The 21,413-nt window shown below is 43.9% G+C and overlaps 1 protein-coding gene across 1 annotated transcript in view; it reads left to right on the top strand.

Moving 5' to 3' along the window:
• NUP214 (nucleoporin 214) overlaps positions 1–21,413 on the top strand; it is a 78,548-nt gene that overhangs the window by 16,673 nt on the left and 40,462 nt on the right. Inside the window, 14 exon segments of the mRNA XM_018562743.1 lie at positions 787–913; positions 1,750–1,908; positions 3,296–3,950; positions 6,287–6,453; positions 6,904–6,995; positions 7,440–7,522; positions 7,691–7,803; positions 10,597–10,676; positions 11,763–11,804; positions 15,309–15,458; positions 16,870–17,028; positions 17,142–17,245; positions 19,016–19,210; positions 20,623–20,711. Of these exon segments, the coding sequence (XP_018418245.1) occupies positions 787–913; positions 1,750–1,908; positions 3,296–3,950; positions 6,287–6,453; positions 6,904–6,995; positions 7,440–7,522; positions 7,691–7,803; positions 10,597–10,676; positions 11,763–11,804; positions 15,309–15,458; positions 16,870–17,028; positions 17,142–17,245; positions 19,016–19,210; positions 20,623–20,711 (2,215 nt within the window).

Below are 21,413 nucleotides of genomic sequence, written 5' to 3'. Positions count from 1 at the left end.
TTACAAAGTTATTATTATTATTATTACTAATAATGAAGTAATAAAATGAAGTAGGATCACACTAATCCAGCACGTTATTATTCTGAGTTGCACCACTCAAGCGGCGGCCATATTGAGTGGGGCACGTGAGATTAATAACGCGCTGGATGAGTGTGATCCTAGTTCATTTTATTACTTCATTGCTGTGCTGTATGTATATAGGCCAATGTAGTTGGATCTGTATGTGCGATTTAAAATGTTTTTTATTAATCGGAAAATTTTAGTACCCGCCCTACTATATACAGGCTTTTTTCAGCATTGGCTCTGCAATTATACAATGCAAATTGTAAAGCTAGAGATCTACCTGTCGGTTCTAAAGAAGAATGTAATATAAATATGTAGTATTGCCTATGGAACGGGCCCGTGTGCGCACGCGCACACTGCCCGTTCTGCATTGCCGTCATCGGAAGCCCGCCCCTCAGCGGGGCGGGCTTTCGATGATCGCAAGTACGATCTGCCCGTCCAAGGTGGGCAGATCGTACGAGCTTTCAAGAAGCATACGACCATCGCAAGACAAAAGTCTTGCGATGGTCGTAAAAGTGTATGGGCACCTTAAGTCTCTTATTAAACCATGCTGACCATAATTAAGAAATAAAGAAAATTAAAATATGTCCAATGGGGTCAGAGAATTGCCACTGGAACTGACTAAGCCATTTTTAAAACCTGTATATGATCTACGTTTGTGAAACACTCTGCTGGTTGTTGATACGATGCTGCTTCTCTTGTCTCATGCATGATCTCTCTTAGAACACCTGGGAACTGTGGATTTTGGAAGATTCTGGCCGAGCCGAGCTACCTGTGACCGACAGCAGCGAGGACACATTGCCTATGGGAGTTGTGCTTGATTACAGCAGCCAGCTGGAAATAGCAATTAGTATGTGTTCTTGTATAGTATCTGTCTGTCCTCCTAATTTGTTTGTTGGGTCACAGGAGAACACAACAGCAGTGTCTGTAGGAGCCTGGAGAGTTAAAGGCAAACTATAGCCTTGGCCTATATGATTTGTTCTAAAATGCTAAATATCAATGGGTACGCTTTCTTCCCACAAGATTATTTGCCCTACTTTGTTCAGTGCTGGGTTTTGTATTTACATTCTTTGGCACTGTGTATGCAGTCAGAAGGGCCACAAATGCCCTTTTACTATGCCATTTACTATGTCCCAGCCTAATTAACTTGTATTGCTGTTCCGAACAGTATTATTTCAAGTACCCAGAACTGCCTGTGCATATCTTTTAGTTCTCTTCTAGAGACCCTAAACCATGTTCACTAATGTGCAGATATTAACTGGAAAACTGGTTATTGGTAGCTCCCCTCCACTCTCTGTTGGTCGTGAATGTCACCCAAGGCATTGGCTGACTAATAGACATTAAAAAGAAGGGGCCAGCTAGTGACTTCCCAGTGGAAGTCTGTGTTTTCATATTGCAACACTGGGGTTTAAGGACTCTTGAGGTGCCTGGACTAACAACCTGACAAAAAAAAAGCCTAAAACCAAACATTAAATTATAAATGTATTAATGATATGTTAAGTCAATAGTTTTGGCTATGGTTTGGATAAAAAATAAAAAAAAGTTAGCCTAAACCTTTGCTATAGTTGTGATGCTGGCTTTTCAAATGGGCTAACGGATTGCTGAATTTAACATTATCTAGGCCCTATGGTTTGTAAGTTGTCATGAATGTCACCCTGAAAGTTTTTTTTTACCTGCTCTCTACAGATGAGGAGAAAATCTTACCTCCTTCCCCCATACTTGTGATACTTTCCACCGATGGTGTCCTCTGCCCTTTTCATGCAATCAACTTAATTCCAAATGTAAAGTCTTTAACCACACACCTGGAGGAGCTCAGCATGGAGGGGGAACGACAGCCTAAAAGTGGTAAGGTTCTGCTCTCTTTCTACCTTGGTGACTTGTTAAATAGTGGGATATTAGGTTGGCATGGCTAGGTTGAAGAGGTCAAGGCCCCTTAGTAACAGTGTATGAGGGACACATGGAGAGTCTTTCATGTTAGTAAAGGTAACACCAGGTCCCACAAGGTGCCTGGCTTGGGCAGGCATTTTTGCTTTTGAAGTTTTCAAATGTTGACGGGTTTACTTTATTCAATAAAAGGCTTCTTAAAGAAAACCTATGTTGAGAGATGTATGGGCGCTACCATTGCTATTCTCCTGAACATAACAGTTGCCAGACTGGTATGACGATCCGCTGGCTTTATATTTAGTTGGCTTTATTTAAAGGAGAACTATGAGGTGAGTGCTTTTCACTCGCCTCATAGTTCTAGCCGACCTGTAACAGGTCGGCTTAGTAGATCGGGAGGTGAGCGAACACATACCGGCGTTCGCTCACCTATCGATCCTGTCACGGCTCTCTGCCGTGACAGGGGAGGGGCTAGATTCCCCGCTCCGATCCGCCAGCGCTGACTGGCGGAACGGACGGGGGAGGGGGCGGGTACAGCTGGCTCTGCCTCTAGATAGGCAGAGCCAGCTGTTAGTCACGCAGCTGGGCAGATCCCGGCATAATTGTCGGGATTCGCTTCAGCTGCGGCGTCTCATTATACCGCGAGCAGCAGCTAGCGGTATACTGTGGCGTCTCAGTATACCGCGAGCTACAGCTCGCGGTATACTGAGCCTAGGGTGACGGGAGGACGCTAGTTTGCGTCCTCCCGTTGCCCTAAGGAGAACTATGGGGAAAAGCATTAACCCCATAATTCTCCTTTTAAGACTTTTACTTAACCAGAAGTAGATCAGAAAAGACTGGAAAAAAAGATGATTATCTGCAAAAGAAAAGGTAAATAGTTTTGAGTTTCTGAAGCACTGATGTGAAACAACCCTGTGGGTGAGCTATCTAGAATTTTCAATAATGAAGAGAAAACTAGCACACCAAACAGTAGACTCTAAAGTCCCATAGCCGCAAAAGTTTTGCTGATATGGGACTTCAGTAAATTCTGCTTTAGAATCTACGTATTGGTGTGCTGGTTTTCTCTTCATTATTCGATTTTCAGATGTAAGTCAGCATACAGACCAACAGCCGTAAGAATTGAAGTCATTCAAGCGTTAAGATACTCCATCTGTTAACCATGCCGTATTCTTTATTATTTTAGGGAACTTTTATTTGATGCACATTGCAGTGAGCTTTGATATTTGTTAATTTTATCCTTTGGTCTGAGGAAATTGGTGGTAGCCGTTGGGAAACTTTAACTGCAGGATTGTGTACTTTTGGATAAAAAAAGTTTGTGTTTTAAGTTTTTTTAATTTTTATCTCTTTGCAGCATCAAGTGTTGCTTCTCATCCTTCCCCATGCCTTGTAGCTCCACCTAGTTCACTTCCAGCCGTCAATCCAGCCTTTAGCACTCCTATATCCAACCTCGCTTCGAATGTTCTGCCAACACCCCCAGCTTTTAGTTTGCCTGTCACTGCCAGCAAACCTTCCCAGGTTTTTGGTTCTGCCACAGCAAGTTTTGCCAGTAAGCCACAGGCTACTTCACAGGCGTTTAGTGCTCCTACTGCAGGTTTTCCCAGCAGGCCTCAGGCTACTCCACAGGGATTCGTTGCTGCTGCTCAGAGTGTTCCAAGCAAGCCTCAGGCTACACCACAGGGATTCGGCGCTGCTGCTCAGAGTGTTCCCAGAAAGCCACAAGTCAGTGCTGCTTCGCTTTTTGGTGTCACGGCGGGTCCTGTTGGAAAACCCCAAGAATCTGCAACATCTTTCAGCTTTACCACAAATTCACCATCTGCTTCGATAGGAACAACCAACACTGGCTTTTCTGTGCCCGCAAGTTCCCAGGGATTTTCCTTTGCCAGTCAGGCACCTCCAGTTTTTGGAACCTCCACTTCCATACCAGACAACTCCACAAACGCCCCAGTTCAAGCAACCAGCTCCAGTTTTCCATTCTCTTCTAATGTCAAAGTGAACCTTAATGAGAAGTACGTACAAACATTTAGAAGGTTTCACACATAGAAAAACGTGTAATGTGCTCACAAGTGATTGTCAATGTGGAACTTCTGACATTTTTAAAATCTTGTATAGAGTGGGGAAGGGATAGAAAGTTTTTGAGGTTTTTATGCTTGTTTCATGTCTCAGATACAGGAGATCATCCTATTTTCCTGTCCCAGACCAGAAAGCAAGATGGTATATTCCTAATGCGAAGTGCTAAAAACCCAACGAGGGTTTGAACCATTTCCCACGACACTGAAGATCTTTGTTTACTGCAATGTCTCCAATAGCTGGATTTTACTGTACTTATTTACTGATTTTATTTTAAATGAGGTCAAATTTATCAAAGGTGGCACACATCCTGACTTCCCTGCTCTATACAAAACAAACCAGCTTTTAATTTTAATTCCCAAATGCAAACATTTGTCTGGACAATCTGTGAACAAGTGATGGCTGATTAGCATGAATGTCAGTGCTTATAATACTGAATATCTGTAAAAAAAATAAGTCAAGGCAACTGGACTTGCTGTATTTTTCTTGAAGACCACGTTTAACCATTTGATGACCAGGCGTTTAGACCCCCTTCCTGGCCAGACCATTTTTCAGTATTCAGCGCTGCGGTACTTTGACATTTATTCCATCATACAATGCGGTACTGAAATTAATTTTATACCATTTTTTGGGGACAGATAGAGCTTTCATTTGGTGGTATTTAATCACCACTGGGGGTTTTATTTTTTACTATATTTCTGGAAAATTACTGAAAATTGTGAAAAAAAGTTTTTTTTTACATTGTTATGAAACATTTATTATTACCCATTAAAATAAAAAAGACGGGGTCACGGCGGGGAAATAGACACCAAACATGTCAAGCTTAAAAATTGCACGAAATCGCAAAAAACTACCATACCCAAAATTGACCATAGGCGACGCTTTTACCGCTCATCAATTTAGTGTTCTCAGTGACTGATGGCCCGAGAATTGTTGCTCTCACTGCGACGTTCGCGGCGATATGTAACATGTGCGGCGTAATGGGCGCAATCGTCGTTTTCGCAGGTATGCGCAAGTTTGGACTTTAAAAAATTTTTTTATTTTTGTAATTCTTTTTTATGTGTAACTTAAAATTTTTTTGGGGGGAAACTAATTTTTTTCCACCTTAATTTTATTGCTATCACATAGGGGGCTAAGAAACCCCCCCTATGTGATAGGAAAATATGTGACCGGTCCTCTTTATGGAGACCCCTAATGTCACCTAGGACCCCTGAAGAAGCTGATGAAGCAGAGATCTGCTTCTCTCCAGCATCTGAAGCTGGAGAGTAAAAAAATAAAAATAGTCACTCGCACTCCATGATATTAAAGTCAATGTTGTTTATTGACTGTGATAACACACATCTCCTTAGCATCGTTTCGAGACCGTGCGGCCCCTTCCTCAGGCAGAGGAAGGGGCCGCACGGTCTCGAAACGTTGCTAAGGAGATGTGTGTTATCACAGTCAATAAACAGCATTGACTTTAATATCATGGAGTGCGAGTGACTACTTTTATTTATCTACATTGCACGGAGGCATCCGTTGTCCCCACCGCACCCACCCAGTTGTATTTGGGCTTTGTCCAGTCAGGAGTGCGATGGGACAGGAGGATTAAGTTTGAAGCTGGAGAGTGACGCAAGAATGTGGAAGTGATGTAATATACATCACTTCCGCATTCTTACAGCCGAGAGGGGACCACTGGGAGATCGTGTACCAATCTCCCTCTGATCCCCTGTCAGAGGTCAGAGAGGCACTATGCTGGTCCCGGGCTCGGCATGACAAATGGGAGGGGGGGGGGGAGGACACGGGCCGGCAGCTCATACAAACGATCCGCCGGCTCTATAGCTGCCTGTTTTAAAATTGTCATTTCCCGCTCGCTGCAAGGCCGGCCGGGAGGTAGTTAATATATAATACAGCAAGTCCAGTTGCCTTGACTTATTGTTTTACAGATATACCATGACCTGCATGAATGTGAACCTTCACAGACTTATAATACTGAATGTTCATAATCCATTCATACTCCAGTACATAGTGGTTTAGAACAGGAAAGGATGATGTATGGCAGAATAAAGGAGCCAGCAAGTAGTGTTACATAGATGCCAGTATGAGCATGGGCATCCAGGGAACATGAGGGGACATTGTTGCCTGGCAGTCTAATGAAGTTCAAAACTGCAATAGCATTCATTCTTGAGTGTCCAAGCTCTTAATATGTCGCCATTAAAGCCATTTTTTAAATATATGTTTGAACATGCTAGTGCTGAAAACCATCAATAAATGTCATTTCTTTTTTCTATTCTAGATTTAATGCAGCTGAGGCAGCATCCATGAAACCATTTCATACCCAGTCGTATCCTTCAACAACCGCACCTGCGAAGTCCACAGGGGCAGCTGTTCCGCAGAGCAGTGTTGTGCCTCCATCTCCTCAGTTGCAGTCCACGATGGCTCCAAACCGGTCCTTTCCTGATGGTAATTTACTGTTGTCTAACTCACAAGACCAAACATAGTGTAGTGGGGTGTATGGCCCTGACTTCCCTGGTCATATTTAACCACATGCTGAATTAAACCTCTGCAAGAAAAAAATTAAATATGATATGTTTCTGCAAATTTTAATATGTAATTACTATTTTCTGTATCTACAGGGAAACTGAACCCTAAACTTATCTTAAAGTGACATTAAAGTAAAAAAAAATCTCCCCCCCCACCCCCCCCATATTAATGTTAGCACTTACCTTAAATGCTGTCTCTTAATCCGATCTTCTTTCCTGATGTTTTCATCTGTCCCTCCAGCGGTGTGGCGGCTCTCCGATCCAGTGCGGACTCCTCTGTCCTTGCAGGCACTTCCGATCCCACGGTGTCTGCATGCGGGTGCACGCGTCCATAGACTTACCTTGCGTCTCTGCACGTCTCCCGGACAAGGATCCGCACTGCGCATGCGTTCGCCCCAAAATCCTGTGCGGCAGCACGAGCAGTTCTGGATTCTCGCCGTGGGAGCGTGCAGCGATAACGAGGTAAGTTTTTAAACCGCTGTTAAAGCGGGTTTTAAAAAAACAAAAACGTTTTGCCTATATCTACTGCTTGTCAGCAGTAGATATAGGCAAAAAAAATAATGGAGGCTTTAGAACCCCTTTAAATCAGTAAACCAACATTCCTTCATAAACAATCGTCCTGTTGTTTTCTCTTAGAAAATTAGATTATTTTTCCATCCTTTGTTGCTTTCTAGCACTGCTAGATTTCCTGCAGCCTCTTTGCAGCCACTTCTTGTCTACATATACCCACTCCTGTGATGGCTCTATGCCATTGCTCCATGTCAGCTTCTCCTGGTGGTAGCTACTGCAGGAACTTGCCTGTGGCAAACAAAAGAATAATGTAGACCAGCCCAGAATACCCCTCCTACTACCAGCATGCCTTAATATTTTGTTAACGTCTTAGGAGGATGGACATCTTTTTTGCAGCTCGACTTTTCTTTTTCTTGGTCGTGCATTACAGGATACAGGGAGTTCATTCTTAGACCACTAGGTTATGCAGTTACCGTCAGGTGACACTGGTAACTTCTTCAAAGCTACAGGACAGCCCTACATAACCCCTCCCACTCCAAGCTTGCTTCAGTTTTCTGCTAGTATTCTAAGGTGACCGTTGTCCTCTCTCTGATCTGATAGACATACTTTCCTTTTCAATGTTTTTACTGATTTTTTGTTTCTGCAAGCAAGTTCCCTAAGCTGCTCCAAAGCATTGTGGAGCCTCCTGCAGCTATCCAGAGCAGTAATCTCCTCCGCAGAGCCATGGCAGACCCTACCGGGACTTTGCTGGGAGGAACACGTGGGTTGGCCTGTAATGTGCCTCGCACTAGACCCTGTATTAGGCGCCCTCCTTGGCACATAATGCAGCTCGAGTGGTCCGCTGCAAGGTTTCTTTACAAATCCAGGGCCATGGTCCTTTTGGGAGCCCTGACTATGAAGACACTCCTTGAAGGATTTGCCCAACCAATGACCTAGATTACATCCAACTGCTGCGTAACCATAGTAGGACAGCAAGACCCCTCAGGTAAGCCGCTGCTCCACTCCCCAGTTGCCTAGCCGACATCATCAAACCCCCTCCCCCCAGGAGTCCCACTGAGTTTGCAGCATATGTGGAGGTGCGCTTTAAAAATCATTGTTGCCATGTCCCTGGGTCACTTACCGCTTTGACTGCTTCATGTTTCTGGGTCCGGCACCCTCTCAACTGCTGCTGTGAGTTACTGTGGGCTACACCATGACGAAGCATTGGTGTGGGGTCACTAGTGAGGGGGTACGCTTGGCAGACATTTAGAAGACAGCTCGGTTTCTACCCTCGCTGGGGATGACATCTGATTTATATCCTGTGTTTCTCCTTCTCCTCAGCTGCTAGCTTTAGGGTTCTCCTCGGTCCTCTCTTGGCCACCCTCCTTTGATGTGTCATCCAGAGAGCAGTCAACAGATGTTATGGCAGCTATTATGAGAAAATCCCTTTTTATGTTTCTAGCCACAGGGGGCAGCAAGTGGACCCATTCTCCTGCACACACAGAGACCCCCTCCAATTCCCTTTTAAAATGTGTGGCCCTCGCTGAGGAAAACAATAGGAAGAAACTCTATCCAGTTCTCTTTTGAGTCCCCTCATGGTAGAGGACCTGTCATCTGATATATTTAAAGAACACAATTGCTTTTACTTGTGGATGCGGTCTGCGGTAAGAGGCAGCTACCTCAACCCTGTCAAAGGTTCTGAATACTGAAAAATGGCCTGGATGGGAAGGGGGTTTAACACCGCGGATGTCAACTGGTTAAAATGCCTGATAAAAAATGTACCATTTACTTGCTCTTACAGCCTGGGCCTTATGGGGATTGGGATCACTAAAAGGAACCCTTGTATGTTATCCACCATGTTAACGTGGTTCTGAGGCCTACGGCCTTTTTCCTCCCTAACGTGGCCTCTGCCTTCCCCCTTATTAGGACATTGTGTTGCTGTATCTATATCCTGCACCGAAATGCCCTAAAGAAATTCCCCCTACGATGTCTGGATCTCATTCAGGCAGTCAGGGTTTACCTTTTTGCAAGTCTGACGCCCTGTTATTCCCAAGGGTCCCCGCTTAAGATAGCCAGCTTCCCGTATTCATCAGACCATCTTGCAGGCCAACTAGCTGAAAGGGAAGGCATTACTGGTCACGGTACACTACGCTAGGACTGTGAGTGCTTCTGGGGCTTTTCAGCACCAAGCTTCTGTCACCCAAATCTGTAAGGCCACATAGACACTTTTGCTAAGATCTACTAGGTCGATGCTCAGGTCTCTGCTGGTGCCACTTTTGGATGGACTCTCCTTCAGGTAGCTCTGTGACTTGGGCTTGCATCTGTGACAGTTTGGTGATTTTAGTTTTGATTCCCTGTTAGGGATTTTCATTGGGCCTGTTAGCCACTGTTTGGCTGTATTGTCTGCCCCTCTGTTGGACTGCTTTTTAACCTCCCACTGGTCTAAGCATTAACTCCCTGTGTCCCGTGATGTTTAATCAAGAAAACTGGATTTTTGTCTCATCTGTAAAATCGTTTTCTCTTCCCTCCATTGAGAATTCTGAGACTTAGGGTTATGCTGCTGCCTCAAGGAGAATTGGACGATAGGCAAAAAAAGCCGCCTACTTTATGGACATAACCACCTCCCACCTGCCAGTTTTGCTTCGTGTCCTCAGGAGAATGGATGTCTCCTCTTCTGGTTTATTATTTTAGTTTGTTTCCGTGTTGAAATTCTGCTATGAAAAAGCTATTGAATCATGCGGGATAATATTAAATCCTAAAAGTTTTTTCACCTAGCCGACAACATTGGTAGATTCATGCCTGATTTGATTAAGTCCTGGACATTTCTCCAGTTGTTAAGAAACAGGTCGCTTCTAGTCTCTGTACTGTCGATTCATCCTGCGGTGGTCCTGCCTTCCTGTTGTCATCACTTAAGGTCAGGCCAGTGTTACCTGGGGATTCCTGTTATTATGTCGGGAACAAGGCCATGGAGTCATGAGTAAAAATTTATTTACCTAATTTTTATACGGTTGGGTGCTTTCCCTCCTTTTTTTTTGTTTTTTTTGACTTGGGCTGTGTGCTTTTAGACATTTTTTTGGCTAAATGCCATTTTATGTGGAGTTTGACTAATTTTATTTACATTTCCCACGTCTCTTTTAAGAGGCCAGACTTTGATTTGATGGTGGAGTGGTTTCAGCTCTGCTTTCTTTTCTTATTTGCCCTCAATTTCATGTCACTTATTGGGAAGAACAGAGATATCCTGTTTTTTACTATTACAGAACCATTCTTTGATTAATCCACTGTCTGCAGCAGGCGGTTGTGGTACCTCATATTTTTTCCCCACACTGGTCAGGGCCGTGAGTATTATGGTGTCTGAATCTGTGTGAGGCAGAATTGTCAGAACAGACGGTCATTAGCAGAGCAAGTAAAGTCATTATTTTTTTCCTTTCCTGCTCTGTGTCTTACTACTCGCTTTATTGATAGATGAGGTGGAATGTAAATGGTTTTTCATGTATGCATAGTTTATTTTTTGGTCTGTAGATTTTGTGTTTTTCAGCATACATGTGTATGTATTCATTCATTTAACTTTTTTTAGGCCCTTCACCAGCAACCCCAGTAATGCGCCAGAAGGCGTTGAAGATCAGTTCATCTGAGGTGAAGCAAACGCATCCTCAGGTAATGTTCTGTACCCTGTGAAAGGGAAGTAAAACAAATTTCGATTTTGCTGAGGAGCTAAAAGCAATCAAAAAGCCTTCCACTAAATTCATAGGGTTTATGCTGTTTTGGCCAACAACTGCATGTACACAAATATACATTTTTGATTCCTTCTATAAAGGTTCAGTCTGCTGTCAGGACTTAAACATTGTCTCAGACTAATACTATGCTTGCAGGTTCCAAGCCCCAAACTTGGTGTTATACATGTTGCAGTTTTATTTAGCAGTGATCCCCCCAGTTTGTTTTAGCTGCCGGGAAGCAGTTTTGTAATATTCTCTTGACCGTATTACTACAGATCACAATCGGAAAATCGAACTCAAAGGGCATGTTACTTTACACCACAGACATAATCTGTAAACAGTTTGCGTTTGTCCTGTGGTTGTAGGGTTTTTCTTCCATAGCCAAAACGTAGGGTTGTACGAATGCCAGTTTTTCGGTATCGAGTACCGACATTTATATTTCGGTACTCGCTGATACCGAGTGCCGGTACTTCTGGTAGCATGGAGCCAGCTTCCCGAGCAATCGAGAAGCTGGGCAGCGTGTCATTACCCGCCATCCTGCTTCTTGATTGCCCAAGAAGCCGGCTCCATGCTGTTGGTCGGCTCCATGTTGATTGGCTGGTAAGTCAGCTTCCCAGCCAATCAGCATTGTGCTAGCCATACAGCATGGAGCCGGCTTCCTGGCCAATCAGGAAGCCGTGCTGCAGATAATGACTCTCGCCTTGGCTTCCTGTTTGGACGGAAAGCCAGCCCTGTGTTCTGCCGCGGCACTGCCGGTCAGAGGAAATCTCCCTCTGACCAAAGGTTCCGGGATTGGGTGTACGTATCGGAGCATTGGGGCGAGTACGAGTACTTGACCAAATATTCGGTATTGGCACCGATGCTAGTATCGGTGCATCCCTACCAAAAAGACAATAATATGTTTATTGGCTTCCACCTGAAATTGACCTTGAAACGTGTTTTTTGTTATAAGATTTTTTTGACTTTAAAGAGCTGCAGAGTATGCTGGTGCTTTATAAATTAATACATATTTTATATTTTGCTGCAGCCCCAAGCTACGGACCCCATTCGAAATGCAATACAAGAAGAGGTATGTGGTTTTAAAATGTGGATTCATTCACTGTTGCAGAGGTGTATGTAGACTGACCCACAAGGCAAAGTATAATGTGCATGTCACAGTAACTCACAGCAACAGACAGAAATAATGGCAAATTCTCACTGCCCTTCTATTGAATTGAAGCCACACTGGTCTACTTGTGGTCTATGTAGGATGTTTATAAATACAGTTTAACAAGTGTAGCAATTTATTTTAACTAAAATGGGCTATATAGTCTGCACTGCCTTCATCTGTACATTCAGCAAAGGAATAGCTAATCCAGAAAACGGTTTAATGCATTTGATAATAAAGGATTGCTTTACATTTGAAGGGGGGAAATTGCTGGGAAGTAGGGATTTTTGGCAAGAGACGTGCAAAGTCTATTTTGCCAAAAAATCTTCCTCTCTCTCACCCGGTTATTTTCTGTGTATACTTTACGGTCCATATGCTGTACAGTGTACACACTCAGCCCATTCATGGTATCTCTAATGCGTCATGAATCAGCTGGCTGACATGCAGGGTGTAAGGCTGGGCACACACCTTACAACCATAAACGTACGATCTGCCTATGTTGCATAGGCAGATCGTACTTGCGATGACCGCAAGCCACACCCCCTGAGGGGTGGGCTTCCGATGACCGCAATACCGAACGGGCAGTGTGCGCTTGCGCACACCGGCCCGTACGGCTGTTATCGTACGGACATGCCACAAACCCGCCGAACATCGTACGATGCTCGGCGGGTTTTCAAACATGTCCGTAAGTTTAAAGTCGTGTGACCTTACAGTAGTAGAGGTCGCACGGCTTCCACACACCTTACGATCATCGTACGATCGCGGGATTTCCCGCGATTATCGTACGATAATCGTAAGGTGTGTGGGGACCCTAACTCTTGTGTGTGGGGACCCTAACTCAAGAGTTGCATTAGCAGTAGTCACCCAGAGGCCAAAGTCCTCTTCCGACAAACCGAAAGCATCAGCGGTGGAGATGGCAGCAAGGGACAGTGCTGAGGACTGAAGATTGAGCCGACAGTGCTGGGGAAGTGTGCCCTAATGTGCAAGTATGTGGTTTACTTCACTTTAAAATAATTATTTTCTGGGTAAATCATGGGCAGGGAGCTATTGTGCTTAACTTCCTGGTGCTCCGCCCATTTTAAGAATATCTGGCATAAAAGGAAGCATTTTTTTTAAAAACATGTATGTTTCTGTAGAACCAATGAGTTAGGTGTTCAAAAGTAAAGTGTGCGAAATCCCTCCTTGCAAACACATTTTATTATGGCTCCCAATATTTTGTTGTTGATTCCCAAGTGTTCAACTAAGGATTGAATAAAAATTGCTTTAAAAAAATCAGATTCAACTCTGACACAGACCAGAATAATTGGAATTGTATATTCTTAACTAATTAGATAATATAACATTTGCCTACCTGTTAGAGCCTTATGAGAAATTTCCCTCTGGGCTCAGCCTTGTTGGATAGTTATATGTACGGTCTAGGCATGAACCCTGAATATACCCTCCGCTCTCATACAGCTTTCCACAAAAATGAGCGTTAAAGAAAAATTTCAGGTACACAGCTAAATACAAAGATGAAATCCATAGAAATTAATGTTTTATCTGTTGCACGCTGTCAATTTCTTTAATTCATACACATCTGCTACATTGCTTAGTCAGACACTTTGCTTTAGTTCCTGGTTCAGCTTTACAGCTACCATGGGGCATCTATCTGCTGAGTTTACAAAAGTGGTGATGCTGATTTATTTTTCTGATGAACAGGCTGCAGGCAGAAAGCAGACACAGATAGCTGCAAATCTAAACCAAAGGTATCACTTGCTTTTGCAATACAAATCTTTGTGTCGGTAATCCCATGCCCAGGTTTCTGTAGATAGGTGCGTTCAGATTACACTATTTCCAAAAGTATTGGGACACCCCTCCAAATCATTGGATTCAGGTGTTCCAATCACCTCCATGGCCACAGGTGTATGAAATCAAGCACCTAGGCATGCGGACGCTTCTACAAACATTTGTGAAAGAATGGGTCGCTGTCAGGAGCTCAGTGAATTCAAGTGTGGTACCGTGATAGGTTGCCATCCGTGGAATTTCCTTGCTATTAAATATTCCACGGTCAACTGTTAAGAGTGGTATTATAACAAAGTGGAAGCAACTGGGAACAACAGCAACTCAGCCACAAAGTAGTAGGCCACGTAAAATGACAGAGCCGGGTCAGCACATGCTGAAGCGCACAGTGCGCAGAATTCGCCAACTGTCTGCAGAGTCAATAGCTACAGACCCCCAAACTTCATGTGGCCTTCAGATTGGCACAACAACAGTGCGTAGAGAGCTTCATAGAATGGGTTTCCATGGCCGAGCAGCTTCATCCAAGCCTTATATCACCAAGTGGAGACGCGTTCTCTGGAGTGACCAATCACGCTTCTCTGTCTGGCAATCCGATGGACGTGTCTGGGTTTGGCGGTTGCCAGGAGAACGGTACTTGCCTGACTGTATTGTGCCAAGTGTAAAGTTTGGTGGAGGGGGGCTTATGGTGTGGGGTTGTTTTTCAGGGGTTGGACTTGGCCCCTTATTTCCAGTGAAGGGAACTCTTAAGGCCTCAGCATACCAAGACATTTTGGACAATTTCATGGTCCCAACTTTGTGGGAACAGTTTGGGGATGGCCCCTTCCTGTTCCAACATGACTGCGCACCAGTGCACAAAGCAAGGTCCATAAAGACATGGATGAGCGAGTTTGGGGTGGAGGAATCTGACTGGCCTGCACAGAGTCCTGATCTCAACCCGATAGAGCACCTTTGAGCACCTTTGGGATGAATTAGCGTGGAGACTGTGAGCCCGGCCTTCTCATCCAACATCAGTACCTGACCTCGCAAATGCGCTTCTTTTACAGGTGCATTTGACTTTTGGTTGGCCTCCTCCTAAGCTGTTTCAAATTGTTTTTGCATCCTCCTAAGCTGTTTCAAATTGTTTTTGCATTACCATTGACTTGTATGGGGAGAAAAATAATTCTGATGTGAACAGAAGCCTGTGTACGAAGGCACTATATCTGTATTTATCGGTTTGCCTGAGGTACCACTTCAAATTAAAGGAGAACTATGGGGTATACTGAGACCGCCGCAGGCGGGACGGATCCCTACATTACTGTCGAGATCCACCCAGCTGCCTGATTGACAGCTGGCTCTGCCTACCTAGAGGCAGAGCCAGCTGTTCCCGCCCCTTCCGTTCCGCCAGTCAGTGCTGGAGGTTCGGAATGACGGTATGTGTGCTCTCACTTCCCGATCTATTGAGCCGGCGTGTCACAGTTTTCATTGTCACACGTCGGCTCGAACTATGAGGTTGAGTGAAAATCACTCACCTCATAGTTCTCCTTTTAAGGGTGCCAATGTTTTCCACTGCTGATAATGCAGCAACAGATATGTCAATTTAAAAATAAAAAGCAAATCACATAATGCCTCTTTTAGCTACAGCTTTGTGATAAATATTTTGTTGCCCAGATTACTCACTTTCAGAAAGAGTTGGATGATTTAAAAGCTCGGACAGCGAAGGCCCGTTTCACTGTGGGGACTGATGAGGAGATGAGACGGTTAAAGACTGAGTCCAATGATCATGAGTCCTTTATGCGGGAAATCAAAGCTGCCACAGAGGTAAGTACATGGTATAAGTGTTGTGTTCCATGGATGGGCATATCCCAGTAACCAGGTAGACGATAACCTGTCTTTGAGCAGCAAATGTAGAGTGTGGTAGCAGAAACACAAGGAAAATCTTAAGGAACTTAATTAATTTAATTTGTCAAGCGGTACAGTCCAACATAATCTTTTCCTAACTAGCATTCATAAAGCCGGATGACATTTTATAGCTTTATATATGGTATCACTTGCCTGGCTTTTATGCTCTCAGCCAGCTGAGTTCTCTTAATCTCTTCCAAACATCATTCATATGAGATGAGGTACTAAAAGGGATGTGACTACATGTAAACCATCTGTAAGCTGTTATACACACTTCTAGCAATCTTTGCAGAAATGGATTCTTAATAGCGTTGAGATGAAGAGTAGAGTGTAGGGATGCACCGATACCGTTTTCCGGCATCAAATACAAGTTACGATATTTTTTTCGGTACTTGCCAATACAAATATCGGCATCCCGTTGGCCTGCCTTATTGCCTGGGAAGCCAGTGTTCTATCGAAAGATCAAATAGGAGTCACTTTCCCAGGCAGCCTAGCTTCCTGACCAATCAGGAAGCCTGACGGCACATCATGACCCGCCTCCTGGCTTCCTGATTGGCTAGGAAGCTGGCTTTACTTGTTGCTAGGCAGCCTGGCTTCCTGATCAGGAAGCCGGGCGGTGTGTCATGACATGCCAACCAGCTTCCTGATTGGTCAGGCTGCTAGCAATAAGTGAAGCCCGGCTTCCTAGCCATTCAGGAAGCCGGGATGCGGGTCATGACGTTGCACCCGGCTTCCTGATTGGTCAGGAAGCCAGGCTGACTAGCAAAAAGTGAAGCCAGCTTATTAGCCAATTAGGAAACTGGAAGACAGATCATGACCCGCCGCCTGGCTTCCTGATTGGCCGGGATACCGCCTCCATGCTCCCTCGCAGCACTGCCAGTCAGAGGGAATCTCCCTCTGACTGGAAGTTCCAGTATCAGAGCATTTAGGAGAGTACAAGTACTTGCCCAAATGCTCTCTATCGGCACCTGTGCATTACTAGTAGCATGTGCTGAGTGTATTGGAGTGCCTGGTGGGGGGTGTTCTCTATATACAGGCTGCCCCATTCTGTACACTGTGCAGTACATTATATACTCCACATCACTTTACTCTGAACCCTGCGCTCTATATTATATACATCATACTGCTAATGATCACAGTATTGTCTGCATTCCACCTATTTAATAAGCACACGTGTAATTTACATGGTATAAATATGTATTTCTAAGTTACACACACATGCTACAACTAAAACCAAAGAAAATGTAAGGTTCATAGAATCCATTTAATGCATGTAGTTGGTTGTTTTGTGTTAAAAACTATCTTTACACATGTGTTTTATTTTGATTAGTCTCTACATAATGATAATGGCTGCCTACAAACCACCCTGCGTGATGCATTTACAACCGTACAGGATGCTAAAGAACTAAATGAAAAAAAAAAGAATCCAGTCTACCGCCGTCTTCTGCAGCAAAGACCTCTAGACCCCAAGAGTGAGGCTCAGATGCAGGTAATACCGGTGACTAGTTCTTCTTCTCTGCAGTACAGATAATGTAACTGAACAGTGATGTCTCTCACCAGTCTTCTCTTCTCATGACCCAGTCTCCTTCTTTCTTTGTATAGGAGATACACAGACTCAATCAGTACGTGGAAAATGCTATTCAGGATGTTAATAATGTCCTTGATTATCGGTGGGATCAATATTTGTACAATAAGAAAAACCAGAGGTGTGTATTTTTGCAGATGCATCTTAAAGGGCATTCATAGCCTTTTTTTTTTGTTTTTAACAAGAGCCAGTCACAATGGATCATGTGCAGGAATTTCAACTTATTTTGAATATGTACAGTATTCTTTAAATTAGGGATATACCGATACTAGTATCGGTGCAGATGCAGAGTATTTGGGTACTTGCACTCGCCCAAATGCTCTGATGCCTAGCCCGATACTTGTGACAAGCGAGCAGGAAGGCATGAAGCGTGTAATGATGCGCTGCCCGGCTTTTTGATTGGTCGGAAGCTGGCCAATCAGGAAGTCGGGCGCCGTGTAATGACACAATGCCCAGCTTTCTGATTGGTCGGGAAGCCGGCTTCATGCTCTCTCGTCGCCTCATGACAAGGAAGCATGGAGCCGGTTTCCCGGTCAATCAGGAAGCCGGGCATCGCGTCATTACACAGCGCCCAGCTTCCTGATTACCGTATTTGCCGGGTATTCAAAAAGTGGGGGGTCGTCTTATACGCCGGCAAATATGGTAGCTAATCGGGAAGCCGGGTGGCGAGACTTTACACGCTGTCCGGTTTCCTGAATGGGACTTCCGGTATTTGGTATCTGCGAGCACCGAAAAAAAAATATCCATGCTAGATACCGAAATACAAGTGTCGGTGCATCCCTACTTAAAATATAATTGTGCTAGCTTGCTCATGAAGTATTTATTTTTACCCACTTGTGTAGCTGTATTCACTCTGAGGGCTTTTTTTTTTTGTATGCGGACAGTCGGACAAACAGCCCTCTTAAGGTCTTACAGCTACTGTACTGACATTATGAACACATTACAGTTGTGTTCTAGGTTTTAAATAACAGAGCCATGATGTTTACATTATTTTAAACTATGCAGCTCTGTGACGTAAAGTGACACTAAACTCGGGAGATAAATATAAAAAATACATTCAAGTATTTTAACTATTAACAATAATGTATCTTATTTGTGTATTTATTCATCTCTGAATTGGTGCTGATACTGTTCTTCTGGAGGGTGGCTACTTTTGCTCCCCATGGTCCCTGTGTGTGTTGTAAAGGAGGCACCGCTCCAAACTCGCTCCCAGGATGGACTACAATCTCAATACAAGTTAGCAAAATAAACATGAGACTGTAGTCCATCACAGGAGTGAGCTTGGAGCGGTGGCTACTTTACAACACACACAGGGACCATGTGGAACAAAAGAAGTCACCCTCCAGAAGGAAGGACAGTGTCAGCACCAATTCAGAGGTGATTTGAGGATTTACAGCTGAGTGATACAAAAATAATGTCTAATATTAATAGTTCGCTCACTTCGCTAAGACACACTGCCCCCCCCCCAAAGGCGGTCAAAAATGTCTGCATCTTATGGAGCGAATCCCTATTGCAGATTCAGCGCCGGGCGAGTAGTTTTTTTGTAGCTGTGACCACGGCATAGGAGCTCATCATAGAGCCCCTAGAGCAGACGAAGAACGCCCGTTCTTCGTCTGCTCTGTGTGATCACTGAGACCGTGGCGCTGTAATCACAGCGTCACCTGTCTCAGCTGTCACTAACTACAGCTGTCGCAGAACCCTACCCTCCCTGGTCAGGTGCGCCTTATAGAGCGCGAAATACGGTAACTTCTGAGTTTAGTGTCACTTTAATACTGTTATGTAGTGTGTGTTTTCTGAACTTGTCTTTGATATCATTGTCATTCAGTTCTTTACCAGTGATGCATACCTGTTTTTATAATTTTTTTTATGTTTGTTTTTTTTTTTGAGCTAGAAATGTTTAGGTTGGAATATTTTACACGGGCATTGCTGTTCCACAGCGAGAGACTCTTTTTAACACGCTGGCTAGTCATCAAGAGATCATCAACCAGCAAAGACGGCGTCTCAGCCAGCTGGTATCCAATTTGCACGAGCTTGGACTGTACAATCAGACCTCTCAGTGGAGTGTACCCATAGAGACTGGTCAGAGGTATGTTCATTGCCATATATTTTTAAACACATCAATGTGTTCAACAATAAGTAGCCTAACGTATAGATCAGGGGTAGCCAAACTCTGGCCCTCCAGCTGTGGTGGAACTACAAATCCCATGAGGCATTGCAAGATTCTCACAGCCACAGACATAACTCCCGGAGAGAGATGCATTATGGGATTTCTAGTTTCACCACAGCTGCAGGGCCGGAGTTTGGCTACCTCTGGTATAGATGAAAGGTTTTTGAAACATGGCACTTAAAATGTGGTCTAATGATCCTTTTAGTTACAAAAAAAGACAAACACAAAGCCCTTATTAAGCACAGAGTTCAAACATAGACCATGCCTGAGAAAGCTCTATATTTTTATACCATAATTTTCAACATAATTATATATTATAATAGTAGATAGATAGATAGATAGATAGATAGATAGATAGATAGATAGATAGAGGGGTGGGGTGGAGGTGCTTGGCCAGTACAGACTGTGATTAGACACTCCCGGATGAACAGAAGGCTATGACTTGCAAGGACGGAGAAGGCTGTGCTATGGAATTGACTCATCCTGTAGTCAAATTTGCTAGCAAGTTCAAAGTTGCATTGCAAGTCACGAAAAGATTGTTTATGGGTAGGAAAAAAACCCACTACAAGTACACATTTAAGCCACTTAATTTTTTGTGCCTTTTTTCTGCCATTTGTTAAGGTGGTCAAATGGGTCGCCTCAAGAAGTGGTAGAACTTTATTTCAGTAGCTGTTGGTCACACTTTGTAGAGGGGTTAGAATACATTTTAGACTGTCCCTCTTTGCAAAGGTGTTTCAGTTAATTGATATTTCTATGATTCTTTGTAGGAACAGCTTTCTTTAGGCGACAGCTTCTGTGATGAGGTCTTTTTCAACGTTACACATTTTGTTTAACATGGACCTATGCTTTTGCCAACACAGGTCAAAGCAGTAGGTTCGCTTCCGTCTTCCTAGATTCCTACCTTCTCTTTGTTGCGCTGTGGCTCCATTCACCTGTCAGGAATAAAGAGAAATAGCTGACACTTTTGGGTATAGTAAAGCACTTGACCTCCTCATCATTCTCCCAGGGTGCAATGCAGTGTGTCTGTTATGACACCATTCCACACAAAGCTTACACAGGACTTGGTTGAGAAATGGAGTTTGCGGGTAAGGTTTATATCAATGGGTGGAGTTCTTTTAAGAGAACCTGTCTCTTTAGGTGTCAGGACCACTATGAGACGTTCTAGGCACAAATACTGGTGACCAGACTTTTGCCCTCTGCCTGCCTTTTTTTTAGCTGAGTTTTCACATTCCAGTTTAGCAGGCCCCCTGATGTTTTTTGGTTTAAAAAGCCACTGAATGTTTTGTATTCATGATTTGCAATAAACACCTTTTTTATATATTCAATTTTAGACAATTTGAAGAAGAGCTAAAAAACCTGCAAATTGCAATGTCCAAGACTGCTTTGGACTTAAAGCCTCCGCCCTCACCTAAAGTTCAGCGTAAGTACCAAATTTCACAGACTGACTCTTCTCATTTAGCCTTGTAGACGCCTGAAAGACATTGGCTGAATCGTATTTAGTTTAAGGGGTATGGGAAGAAGACACTATGGACCTGTGCTTGTTTACAGGCTCATCTTTGTAGAAGGGCAACATAGGCTGCGGCCTAGGATTACAGAATTTGTTAGGCCCCTTTCACACAGATTACCTCCGGTCCGTCGAAACGGATCAATGAACAGTCTGTTTTACTGGACCGAGCTGCGGCTAACCGAGTGTAAAAGGACAGCTTGTCCGTTTAAACCCGGCTGCCCGTAGACTTGCATAGAGCGTCCGATTCGGTCCGGCTGAAAAACTGACAGGCGGACCTGATCGGACGGCTGGTCTGAAAGGGGCCTTAGACTTTTTGCTTCATTATACGTAAGAATTTTAACACCCTGCAAAATCCATTGCACTATTTTGTACACATGCCAGTAAAACTAAAATATTTTCCTTTTAGTTATCATTTTTATGCTGTTATTTATAACAGATTATATGAACTGAAAAAAACAATCCTGGTTGGAGGAAAACATGAAAGCTGCTGTTGCCTAGTTTTCATGCTGATCCTCTGGCTTCAGTCATTTGAATCACTGCAAGTATGCAGATCAGCACTTCTGACTTTATTCAGACTTACCTGATCTGCAGTGGTCAGCAATGGCCCGTGGGGTC

This window comes from Nanorana parkeri, unplaced genomic scaffold, assembly GCF_000935625.1.
Source record: "Nanorana parkeri isolate BGI_ZX_2015 unplaced genomic scaffold, ASM93562v1 scaffold597, whole genome shotgun sequence".
NCBI lineage: Eukaryota > Metazoa > Chordata > Amphibia > Anura > Dicroglossidae > Nanorana > Nanorana parkeri.
This window is presented reverse-complemented; position numbering and strand designations above follow the sequence as displayed.